The sequence below is a fragment of the Enhydra lutris genome, unplaced genomic scaffold (assembly GCF_002288905.1).
Source record: "Enhydra lutris kenyoni isolate GAN:26980312 unplaced genomic scaffold, ASM228890v2 scaffoldscaffold13, whole genome shotgun sequence".
NCBI classification, from domain to species: Eukaryota; Metazoa; Chordata; class Mammalia; order Carnivora; family Mustelidae; genus Enhydra; species Enhydra lutris.
The window spans coordinates 46628550-46641567 of record NW_019154097.1 but is presented as its reverse complement, the minus strand read 5'-3'; the positions used below and the strand labels follow the sequence as shown (position 1 = coordinate 46641567).

Genomic DNA, 13018 nt, shown 5'->3' with positions numbered 1-13018 from the left:
GAATTACAGGTTATTTTCCTCCAGCTGGCTATTTCTGTTCCCCAATTATCGTCCTGCGTCTTAGCTGACGAAGAGGTTTCATAGTTTACGGAATATAAACAGTATCCATCCATAACTTGGGGGATACTTTCCCCAGAAGCAGAATTTCCTAGTTCTGTTTCGCCACAACTAGATTTCAAAATGTTAAAATGAGTAAGCGAAAATGACTTACGTTGGACTCTCCCTGAAGGGCAATAATGGTAGCAATACCCCAAAGAGACCAGTGTTTCAGGAATCACCCTACAAATCACAGGAGGAGGCCCAAAGCAACCCTGGCAGAAATCAACGACAAATATGTGCCTCTACTAGCCTTGGAACATCTTCAGAGTATAAAGCTGATACTTCTTCTAATGCTCCGGATAACAGACTATATTTGAAGTCATTCTAAAATGAAATTTATCACTAAAAAGGAGACTAGTGTGAGTATGTTTCAATTTTACCACTTATCTCTTAATAGGGTCTATTATAAGGGCCACTTCATAATTTGCTTTTTTTTTCCTGTTTAAAAGTCACTCAAATTATCGTAAGGTTCTTTCAATTTCTTCTACTTAAAGACCATATTATGCAGAAATGATGTAAGAAAAAGCTGGGATGTCTCAGCTACGAGAGGGTCCAGCAACCTATTTTTATGTATAAGGTGTGTTTTTCTTGCCAAACCACACCGCATCATTTTTTTTTCTTAAAAATGAAAGAAATTAACTCACCCAACCCCCTCCCAACAGGCCGGCTCCCCGCTTGAGCAGTCCTTCAGTAACGGGATCATCTCAGCATAGGGCATGCTGGGCGGTCACAGCCAAATGGGAGCCGGCATGGCTGGACTCAGGGGGATCTGAAAAAGTATAAAACCGCTTATGTGCTAAGGGTCTCCCCTATCCCCCAGCACAGGTAATCTACCAGCGTAGTGCACAGGGAGGGAGAAAAGAATGGACATCAAAATAGCAGTACTGTATGTAGGTTTTAGGCAAAGGCCCTTCCTAAATGCTAAACAGGAACAAAATATTTACGAATGACTCAGCAACATGAAAGCCGTTAAGAAAAACAGAGTATACGATTCTATACCTGGCTCCCTGTCACACCTGAAAACAAACCACCACCACAAATAAGGAAAGGAAATCTATTAAGATAAAAATGAAGAAACTTTATTTACAGCAGCTCATTCAGACGCTAAATTTAACTTAACAGTAAGCAGAAAAAACCATGAACTGGAAAACTTAGGCCATCTATTACTCTGATTTTTACCGCACTCTTCTCAGTCACCCAAGGAGCCATGGCAGGAGTTTCAAGGCAACACGGCACAGTGGACTGGCTTCAATCTCCAGGTATCTTTATCAGCCAATATGCAAAAGCTGTTGCCGTAAATCAGGTTTTAAGTGCTTTTAAAGTTAACATAATTTCTTTTTTAAAGTGCTTCTCTAACTCATAAATAAAAATCAAAAGGCAATTTAAAGAAAAAATCTAAACCATGAACACTTGCTTGAAACAACTAGAAGAGATAAACATCTTTAAAAATATAGAATTAACGGGGCACCTGGGTGGCTCAGTGGGTTAAGCCGCTGCCTTCGGCTCGGGTCATGATCTCAGGGTCCTGGGATCAAGCCCCACATCGGGCTCTCTGCTCAGCAGGAAGCCTGCTTCCCTTCCTCTCTCTGCCTGCCTCTCTCTGCCTACTTGTGATCTCTCTCTGTCAAATAAGTAAAAAATAAAATCTTTAAAAAAATATATATATATAGAATTAACATCACTAGTAATGAGGCAAAATTACATCATGTGCCTTCTGATATGATTCACTAAGAAAAACACATCAGTTCTGTGGCATTTCTACCCAAAATCCATAGCCTGAATATAATCATATGGAAATAGCCACAAATTGAGAAGCATCACACAAAAGTCATTGGCTTGTATTCTTAAAAAAATGTCAAGGTTCTTGAAAGACAAAGAAAAGCTGAGAGATGGCTCCAGATCAGAGATCAATCTCCTAACAAAACAAAACAAGGAAACATCATACATGATACTGTATTGGATCCTACTAAAACCAAACCAATATTTTTTTTTGGCTAAAAGGGCAGGGCTGGGACAGTTTTCAAAATTTGTGTAAGGACTACAGATAATTGTTTCAATGTTAACTTCCTGATTTTGCCAACTGTACTATAGTTACATTAGAAAATAGCCTTGTGCTTGGGCTCCCTACGTGACTCAGTCAGTTAAGCATCTGACTCTTGGTTTTGGCTCAGATCATGATCTCAGGGTCATGAGACTTGAGTCCCGCAATGGGCTCTGGGCTCAGCTTGAAGTCTGCTTGAGATTCTCTCCCTTTCCTTCATGTCCCTCCTCCTGCTGATGCTCTCACTCTCTCAAATAAGTAAAATAAAAAAATAAAAAACCAAGAAAAAGAAAATATCCCATATATTCAAATGAAAGGGCCTTCTCGGTGGCTCAGAAAAAAATAATTTGTGTGTTTGAAAAGAGAGAAAATAATTAAACAAATGTGGTAAATGTTAACATCTGGGAAATTCACTTGAAGGTATACAGAAGAAATTCTTCACAGTAATTTGTCTACTTTCGGTATGAAATTATTTCAAAATAAGATGTTCTTAAAGTGCATTTAAAAACCCTATTAAAGCAGTCCAAATTATGACAGGATTCCAAAGCTCTTTAAAAAAAAGTAGTATTTAGTTGTTACATCTCTATCCAAAAGCCTCCCTACTAAGCATTCAGCAACCTGAAATTAAGAGCTCAAACACTGTGGCATGAGTAACAAAACACTGGAGTTGCAATATATTCCACCGAAGAGCAATGAGCCAAAATGGCACATTTCACCTTACATGACAGTTACCACACAAATTCCTTGTAGGTCATTCCCCCAAGTCATTATCCCTAAACTCAACTGTTTTTGCATTTTTTTCTCAACAAATGATACTTAAAGAGATGAATTCACCAGCCACTTACCTATTACACCTATGCTAAACATTACAGAACACAAAATGAATAAGCTCGTTCTCATTTTCAAGTAATTTATGTTCTAAAATTTACAACACCACAAACACACTCTCATCATCACATCAGGCCCTACTCAGGTAACACTCCAACTTCCAAATCTCTAACTTTCTTCTCTCCCAACCTAGGATCCCCTTCGGTCCTTTCCCTAAACTACTGCTCAGAACTTGCTTCCTGAACTCCACGTCTCCTCTCTCTTCACAGGAGCTGCACCTGGCTGAAAACCAAAGGAGATTCTATGAAAACCAAAGAGAAGATGAAGAGAGAAAAAAATTTTTTAAACTTATTGCCTTTGGGAAAGGCAGATTTTATGTGATTAACTTGAATCCTCAATGCATGACTTAAAATTTCCTTTAGATGAGGAAAAAATCCGAAACACTGTTTCATGGTCTACTTATCTGTTTCTTCACTATATTCTGTACTGGCAGAGATACTCCAAGTTCTTTAAGAAAACTACAAATAGGGTGCGTGGGTGGCTCAGTCAGTTAAGCATCTGCCTCTGGCTCAGGTCATGATCCTGGAGTCCCAGGACTGAGTCCCACATGTGGCTCCCCAGGGAGCCCGCTTCTCCCCCTGCCTGCCGCTTCCCTTTTGTGCTTTCTCTCTCTCTGTCTCTGACAAATAAATGAAATCTTAGGAAGGAAAGAAGGAAGGAAGGGAGGGAGGGAGGAAGGAAGGAAACTACAAACAGGAAAAACACAACTTATGTGCAAAACTCAGGTGACAAAATCAGGGAAATGTCAAATAGTACTGGGGAATAAGATTTATTACGTAGAGTGGTATTTTACAAGTTCTCAAGTTCTCTAAACAGAATCACTGTCTTCTTACAGCACTGTAGTCCAAACAAGCTAATACTTCCTAGTCTCAACCTTAATTATAGCCAAATTCTATTAAGTATCTTAAGCCCTCAGTAGAAAATTTGAGAGTAGCTGATTTCTTCAGAAACTCCTTTTCAAGATACAAGTTCCTAAAATTCTAGTCTCTGGCTCCTACAAAAAGTGTGGATCAGCTTTTTTGTTCCAGTAAGCCCCAAAGACCTTTTACCCATAAATAATATTTGGCCTTTCTCTTTTTATTCTTTTTTTTTTTTTCCATGTTATTCATATACTTAAATCCCTAAACTAAAATACATAAAAGCTGTAAGATTTAAAAAGAGGAAAATATGTAAGGACTCAAATGATCCAACAGTCTGAAACTCATTCAGAGATGATTCTGCATGGGATTTTCGTACACTAATCATCATCATCTTATGATAAGATAATAATCATCATCTTATGTTGTAACCACTGAAAGCCGTTATCACAGCTCCAAAACTCTAGAGCAATAAAATGACAAAGAATTAAAATTTTCCCTCAGTGAATAAACAAAATTTAGGTTTACCGAAGTTCCACAGAAACTTTAGTCCTAATCCAGAAAAAAGCCTATTAATTTCTAAATTTTTCCTTTTATGCAAATAAAAATTTAAAGAGCACAGAAAGAAAACGCTTGGTCATGCTGGTCTGGAATAAGAAAACATGCTAAGTGCTAAACTATGGTTGGAGAAATAAAAAATTATTTCTCATTATACTTTTTTTTTTTTTTTAAGATTTTATTTATTTGACACAGAGAGCGCACAGGTAGGCAGAGAGGCAGACAGAGAGAGAGGGGGAAGCAGGTTCCCTGCCGAGCAGAGAGCCTGATGCAGGGCTCGATCCCAGGACCCTGGGATCATGACCTGAACTGAAGGCGGAGGCTTAACTCACTGAGCCACCCAAGCGCCCCTCATATACTTTTTTCAGCAAAATGAACCTAAAATAATTGAGGCAACTTAGTTGTAGGACACCAGATGTGCTTAGTTTTTTTCAAAATGAAAAGGAAAGGGAAAAAACAATCATGGAACTCTGACTTGGTCTTAAGGAATCAGTGGCTCTGGCCCCCATTCCTGCCCTAAGATCAAGGTGAACTATCAGTATGCAAATCAGTAAACTTGCCACAAAGAACAAAAATACTCTCAAAACCTACATAAAAAAAATCTTGGGGCCCCTGGGTGACTCAGTGGGTTAAAAGCCTCTGCCTTCAGCTCAGGTCACGATCTTGGGGTCCTGGGATTGAGCCCTGCATCGGGCTCTCTGCCCGGCAGGGAGCCTGCTTCCTCCTCTCTCTCTGCCCGCCTCTCTGCCTACTTGTGATCTCTGTCTGTCAAATAAATAAATAAAATCTTATTTTATTTCTTACTGAAATAAAAAAGATCTTATGGGAGAAACCCTGAGATGAAAAAGACAATCAGAAATCTGAGGCCAATGTCTTGGCTTTTGTCAGTTTACTTTCTGTTGGTTCTAATTAGACTAGCCTCAGCTTGTGCATCTGGAAAATAAGATTATACTCACACATACACACACTCGGCCCACCCCCACGACCTCGTAAGAAATGTTTTGAAGATCAAATGAGCTGATTGACGGAAAAAAGTCCAACGCATTCTCAAGAGGGAAATGCTAGATTTTCTACTAATCTATCACACAAAGTAATACTCATTTCAAGTCTTTTTAAGGCTGCTGGTGTCTTTGATCATTTTATCTGATATTTAAATTCAGGTTTTTTTTTTTTTCTATTTATACCATACCTCATTCCAAGAAGAATGAAGCAAAAAAGTATGAATTTTTTTTTTAATTATGCAACCACAACTTAAAAAACCATATATTGAAGTAGGGGAGATATTCAATACCAACCCCACATCATCACCTACATAAAACAGACAGATGTGAAAATTTCTGAATCCATTTTCTGTTTTAAAAGCTCACAATCTAATCTAAATGGAGCTACCAGAGAAAACAAACTCATCTAAAAGTATTCTATCTTGCTGTTCAAAAATTAGAGTGACCTTACCTTGTATGGATCAAGTAAAAAGTCACTGAACTTGCTAGGGAGGGAGTATTTCTTCACCAATTCATCTTCCACCACCCACGGTGCATTTTCACCAGTACCGGCCCGTAACGCGTTATGCCGTATAAAGTATCGAAGTATCTCCTTATTTGGCGGGCGTTCTGTGCGAATCAAGCTGTCTGCTGGCACATTACTGATGATCTAGGTGAACAAATACAAATAACTTACCACTGGGTAACAAGCAATTAACTACTGAGAACAAAGATTTATGTTCTCTCCAGAAAAATCAGAATCCCCTCTATAAAATACGGCTACTATAAGCTAGATGAAACAAAAAGAGGAATTTTCTGAGACAGAATGTTAAACACATCCCTACGCAATTTATCAGTATGTATCAAAGTCCTAAAAATGTGCATATCCACTGAACCAGCAATTCCTTTTTTTTTTTTTTTTTAAAGATCTCATTTATTTGAGAGTGAGAGCATGAGTGGGGTGGAGGGGCACCGGGAGAAGGAGAAGCAGACTCTGAGCACATAGTCTGATGTGGGGCTTGATCCCAGGGTCCTGGGATGGAGCCCCACATCAGGCTCTCTGCTTGGCAGGGGGCCTGCTTCTCCCTCTCCCACTCCCCCTGCTTGTGTTTCCTCTCTCACAGTTTCTGTCAAATAAATAACACCTTAAAAAAAACACAACAATTTAGAAGTAAATGGACAGTCATCACCGACTGCTTATAAAATGAAAAAAAAAAACCCCCCCCCAAAAAAAAAAAAAAAACAAAACAGAAGGGAAAATTACGTAAAGGTACATCAGCAATGGAATCATTTTTTAAATTAAAATACATCCATATAATGAAGGCAACCATTATATACATATAAATATATGTAATATACTGCACGTAACATATATAACCATAAAATATATTACCTATAATATATACAACCTTAGAGGAAAAACATTTCTTAATCAGGACAAATTTATCAGAATCATCTAGGGTGTTATTAAAATGCAGATGTTTGGGCCCCAAACTTATTGAATCAGAAGTATCTCCGGCAGCACAGCCTAGGCATCTACATCCTTAGTAAATTCCCTTGGTCACTATCATACACCCTACAACCTGAAAACACTGTTTTGGGAAAAATTTAATGACATCACAGATGTTTACTGCATACTAAATGAAAAAAACCAAGCTACAAAATAGTACATACAGAATACTCCTATTTTTATTTAAAAGCTAACCACCGGGGGCACCTGGGTGGGTCAGTCAGTTAAGCATGCAACTCTTGGTTTCAACTCAGGTCACGATTGCAGGGTCATGAAACTGAGCCCCATGTTGGGCTCTGAGCTCAGTGTAGAGTCTGCTTGGGACTCTCTCCCTCTTCCTCTGTGCCCCCCCAACTCCACCTCTCTAAAATAAATAAATAAATAAATATTTCTTAGAGGTGTGCACCTAGCATACTGCCTTCCCAGGCCCTTCGCAGACCCTTTTTTCTAGTTGGATTTTGTTATTCTGTGCTTTTCTGTCTCATCTCTGCAACTGTGTCTCCCAGGGGACAGATGGACTTCTTTGTCATCTTCACTCTCCACCCCCAGAGAGGAGTCAGAGCCATAACTCAATCACCCAGCCCCCTCCAAAGAGTTGAAGTGCCATGTGATAGTCTCAGAATGTAGAGGACTCTGATGACCCAGATAGTGTCCTCCCCATCCTCTGATGCCTTTGGGGCCAAGGCAACCATTTTTGCTACTCTCTATCCCCTCTATGGCTTCCACACTTTAACATAAAGATGAGCACTAGCAACTGGCCTGTGGGGATACAAGGATTCTTTGTATCTAGGTGGACTGATCTGTCTCACAAGAAGTCATATAGTCATAAAGGAGAATTCCTCTCTCCTCTCCATCTTTTGCTCCAAAGGAAGTAACAAGAGGAGTCCACAATTAAGGATTAGAGCCCCTATAATATCTTCCTATCAGAGGCCTGCTCATCTTTTTCATTCCAACCATCTACCTTTCCCCTGTTGAATGCAATAAAACTCCATGACACCAGCAGCTGTCGCTCTTTAGAAATTGGTTTTCTGACCATGTGGCTGATGTATCATGAGCAGTATGGTCTTCATTTTGTTGCTTCTGTTTTCCTCTTTTTTGTTTTATTAATTAATAAAGATCTTGTGTATTTAAAATATATATATATATATATATATATTTTTTTTTAAGGTGTATCATGACTCTGGATCAATAAATCAGTAAAACAAAGCACTAAGTCATTTTAAAGGTATTTACTATTTTAGATTAGTAGCTTCACAAATTCCTTGTAAAAGCACTGATTAGAACTGACTCAGTTTCTGAGTTTAAGTATATTACAAATTGCTTTATTTTTAACTGGGAAGAGCTATTACCTGGGGAAAAGTCCTTAACTGCTGGGAACTGATTCTTATTTTTCAAACTCAGCTTGAAGCTCAAATGCAAATAATTTTTATACCCTAATAATTCATATTAAAAGAAAAAAAGCATGCTATCTCCTAGAGAAAAAATACAATTTAACTTAAGGTCATAATTACAAAGACTAGAAAAACCCTCAGAATTGGTCGTAAAAACACATTCACTCATATTTTTTTTAGCACATTTTCTCCGAGAAAACTAGCCCTACATTTTCTGAAGTTTAACATTTACTACGTGTAAAAGGTTTAATACAAAGTACCAACTAACCTTATCTTCATTTTGTAATTTCACATCGTATTTGTGAGGCAGAAATTTTGGTGGAGCCCATTTCCTTTCTCCTTTTTTTAATGAAGTAGGGAGTTTTCGTGGAGATCTACGTGCTCTGTCATCTAATCAAATCAATAGAAAATTAGTGAAAAAAACAAGTCTTTAATTTCATCCATTCATTCATTACTCATAATCTTAACGAACACCTACTCTATGAATTATAAAATCCTTACCTCAAGCAGATAGTCTATGAGTCTACAAAAATTACAGTACAATGTGATAAACTACTATGACAGACTGATACAGAAAAATACAGTGAGAGGAAAGAGAAGCAATGTCTAACTTGGTCTGGAAGAAAAAGTAAGACTCGTTTATAGACTATAAGCAACGAGATGAGTGACTATGATCTAGACTGCAGTAAAAACTTCAAACCAAAGAGTTAAGAAGGGGCCAAATTACAAGTAATTTGTTTTTGTTTTGTTTTGTCTTAAAGTAGGCTCCATGTCCAATGTGGGGGCTTGAACTTGAACTCACAACCCTAAGATCAAGAGTCACATGCTCTACTGACTAAGGCAGCCAGGAGCCCCAACAATGAATGCCATTTAAAGAGATGAATGTGTCTCGTGGGCACTAAGGAAACAAAGGATTTCCGTCTAACTATGGTGTGAAAGATCACTACTATGAAAAAATTAAACACTTTCTGCAGTTAGAAAATGAATGAAAAGGTCAGCTGAGACTAAAGATTGGGAATCACAAGAAGCAGCACTAAACATCTGAATGAATTTAACTGGAATGGAGGTTCAAGAGGTTCAAGTGGAGAGTCAAAAGGCATTTAGAAGATAGATTGGTAACCAACCAGATGTGGAAATGCTAACAACTTCCAAGTTTTCTGCTTTAGGGACCAAGATGAGGGGGATCATTAACTGAGTAAGAGAATGTTGAAAGAAAAGCAGGACACGGGGCACCCGGGTGGCTCAGTGGGTTAGGGCCTCTGCCTTCAGCTCAGGTCATGATCCCGGGGTCCTGGGATCGAGCCCTGCATCGGGCTCTCTGCTCAGCAGGGAGCCTGCTTCTTCCTTTCTCTCTGCCTGCCTCTCTGCCTACTTGTGATCTCTGTCTGGCAAAGAAAGAAAGAAAGAAAAGCAGGACAATTCTTGTTGAGGTACCTTGGGAAGATAACATAAAGAGTAAGATGAACAATTTAGCCTTACAGGTGTTAAATTTAAACTGCCCAGGATATACACGTGAAGTCTGGGTCTAGAGGTAAGAAGCTAAGCTGACGTGGGTCTGGGAATCATCAGCCTTTATAGAGATTAAGAATTTAAACTATGGGCAGGAATGAAATAGAACAATACCCCTGTACAAAAAAATTAAAAGGAGGCAGAACAAAATCCTATGAAAAATAATTTAATGTCGGAAAAAAGTGTGTAACTCTTGATCTCGAGGTCATGAGCTGGGAGTCCCACGTTAGGCAGAAGACACTTAAAAACAAAAAACAAATAACTCCTCCTCCCAGAAAAGTAGTTAGGAAACCCAGGGAGACTATGGTATCAAATAAGCTGAAAGATACAAGAGTGACCAACAGTGTTGGTCTGTGTTGGTCTGCTGGAACAATAACGTAAAACACAAAGGAGAAATTAGTGAATTCTACAATTAGGGAGGTCACCTATTAATCTTGTTGGGAACAGTTTGAGGAGTAAAGACGCAGAAGGTACATTGTAACAGCATAAGACATAAACTTATGGTCAGAAAGTGGAGACGACATTCTCAAGAATCTTACCTTGAATAAGAAAGACAGAAATGGAAAAGGATCAAGGGAAGATATGCTTTTGTTTATAGAAAATGAGACTTTGTTTATAATCTGAGAAGAACCATTAGAAAGAGAGTTTAAAACACTGTATAGTAGAGGGGCACTTGGGTGGCTCAGCTGGTTAAGAGTCCGACTCTTGGTATCAGCTCAGGTCTTGATCTCAGGGTCGTGTCTTCATGCCCTGCATTGGGCTCCATGCTGGGCATGGAGCCTACTTTAAAAAAAACAGCGTATGGTAGAATGATAAAAGTTTACCCAGCCCTTGAGAAACTAAGAGGGAACGGTATTCACTTTTTTTTTAAAGAGTTATTATTTATTTATAAAAAAGAGAGAAAGAAAGAAAAAGCGCCCAAGCAGGGGAACTGGCAGGCTTCCCGCTGAGCAAGAAGTCAGATGCGGGGCTAGGTCCCAGGACCCTGGAATCATGACCTGTGCTGAAGGCAGATGCTTAACTGACTGAACCACCCAGGTACCCCAGAGGGAATGGTATTCAAAGCACAAGTATCTTGGCCAAGAGAAAAGAGTGCTCCCATCTAAGAGGGAGAACAGAGTCCTACGAGGGAGGTTAGGAACACAAACCTGAAAAATTCTTGCTTCCCTCCACAAAGTAAAAGAAAAGGTCACATGATTAAGAAAATATTTTGCATAGTAGAATTTGCCTCTCATATTTCTATGGAAATTCTAATGAATTTTCCCCTGAAGAAATGCAAATATACCATAACATTAATTCTAGTAGCCCACCTACTACTCTTATCAACATAGTAGCAATAACATTACATCCCAGTAATTAAAACCTGCACTTAGGGCACACACTCTAAAAAATAAGCCAAAGCCTAAAACCAGCAGATCCTGGTACACAATGCTTAAGGTGTAAAACTAACAGCTGTACCACATCACGGGTATTCCAATGATCCTCATTCTAGAAGAAAAGAAGTGTTAGAAGACAGATCTGCTAACACCTACCCAAAACAACCAAGCCAAAACAGGAAATGTAACACACATATTATAAAGCTTCAGTGTCAAAAGGAGAGAGAAACTGAAAAACGCAGACATTAGCATTCGTAACACAGTAGAGAAGAAAACAAAACTGCAGCATCAACGGCGAGAAGGGAGCGGCTACACGATCTCCAAAGCATCCTTGGGACTGGGTAAGGACGGCCCTCTAAGACCATCTGCACATATCCCAGACCCCCGGAGACACAAAACAGAATGGAAGGCACACAGCAGAACATTTTAATGTAATATTCTAATTCAAACTTTGTGACAGTTAAAGAATGAGGGAAAACTGTTTAATCCTCGAACAGTCACAGAGAAAGGGACTGATAAACACACACTCTGAGTGCTCCTATTTTTGGAGAGAGAAGGGATCTAGTCAAATTCCTTATTTACACAAATTTAAAAAAATAATTATAACAACGAAGCCCTCAGAGGCTGAAAAGTCTCCCCAGTAAGCAACGTTTCAGTTTCTCAACTTTGAAAACATCACTGGTTAAGTCTCCAGGTCCCTAAAAATTATTTTTAGTGTTTCACAATTCTGGCAGATCCCGTCTGAGAAGGACCTGAATTACAGAATATAGACAAAAGAAGTATCTTAAAAGCACCACACTGGCTTATAATATGAAAAGAAACAGAAATTAGAATGAGCCCCTCCTACGCCAATCCCCCCGCTTCCACACTTACTTCCATATATCCAACTTAGAGAAAAGGAAAGTAAACCTTTCTTTCCCATCCTGGGTAGACAGGTGCGTGCACAGATTTCTAAACAGCCAGAGGTAATGACTTCCCAATGGTCTTAACTGTACAGGGAGATTTAAATATTTTGTGTGTGGGGGGGGTGGATTTAAAATCTTAATTCACTTGCTGAATATTTTGCTTTCTGAATCATAAATGAACAAAAACATGTCTAGCTATCTACAAAACTCAAATCCTAATCTAAGTGCAGGAGAACTCAGAAAGATTTGTGTATAAAATAAACAGAGTAGCACAACTCACTAAGGAAAGCTAGCATCATACATACTAATACTCTCTCTCCTTCCTTCATCCTCTTTTACAATCGCTTCCTTCTTCTGATGATCCTGAGGAATCTGACCCGAGTTCTCTTTGTCGCTGGAGGGAGAGTCACAGGCACCATCCGATTTCTTCTCAGCGGCCTCTTCATCTACTTTTTCCAAAGGATGAATCTTCACAATCCTCACCTTGAGCATTTTTTCCTTCCCAACCTATAAAGGAGACGGGCAAGAATCAATGATAGTAAGAACCAGAAAGCTAAAGATGTTTAGAATTTATTATCTAATATCCATCCCACTTCACCTGACAAAAATTCACTGAAACTCTGAAGTAGCCAAGTAGTGAATTTTTTCAACTTCATTTCTAAGACTTCTAAATTGAAACAGGATACCTTAAGAAATAAAATGACCACCATCTAGTTCATGATTCACACACCAATGTCCTAAGGCCAAAAGGCAATCACTACACTAACCTGACATATATGTAAAATACAGTTCAAGAATTTCCATTTTTAAGAAAACCAACTCTACAGGAGCATCTGGCTGGCTCAGTAGGAAGAGCACACGAATCGTGAGTCTGAGCCCCATGTTTGGTGCAGACTGCTTAAAA

The 13018-nt window shown here is 38.9% G+C and overlaps 1 protein-coding gene across 8 annotated transcripts in view; it reads right to left on the bottom strand.

The window, feature by feature from the left end:
* The window catches only part of LOC111145522 (bromodomain adjacent to zinc finger domain 1B), a 68687-nt gene that overhangs the window by 35609 nt on the left and 20060 nt on the right, over window positions 1-13018 (bottom strand). For 7 of the 8 annotated variants that reach the window (XM_022500416.1, XM_022500417.1, XM_022500418.1 and 4 more), the window contains 3 exons: window positions 12420-12621; window positions 8593-8714; window positions 5896-6093 (listed from right to left, as the gene is read on the bottom strand). In XM_022500416.1, coding sequence (XP_022356124.1) covers window positions 5896-6093; window positions 8593-8714; window positions 12420-12621 — 522 coding nt within the window. The remainder of the gene's footprint in view (window positions 1-5895; window positions 6094-8592; window positions 8715-12419; window positions 12622-13018) is intronic. The other variant, XM_022500419.1, reaches the window with a different exon arrangement.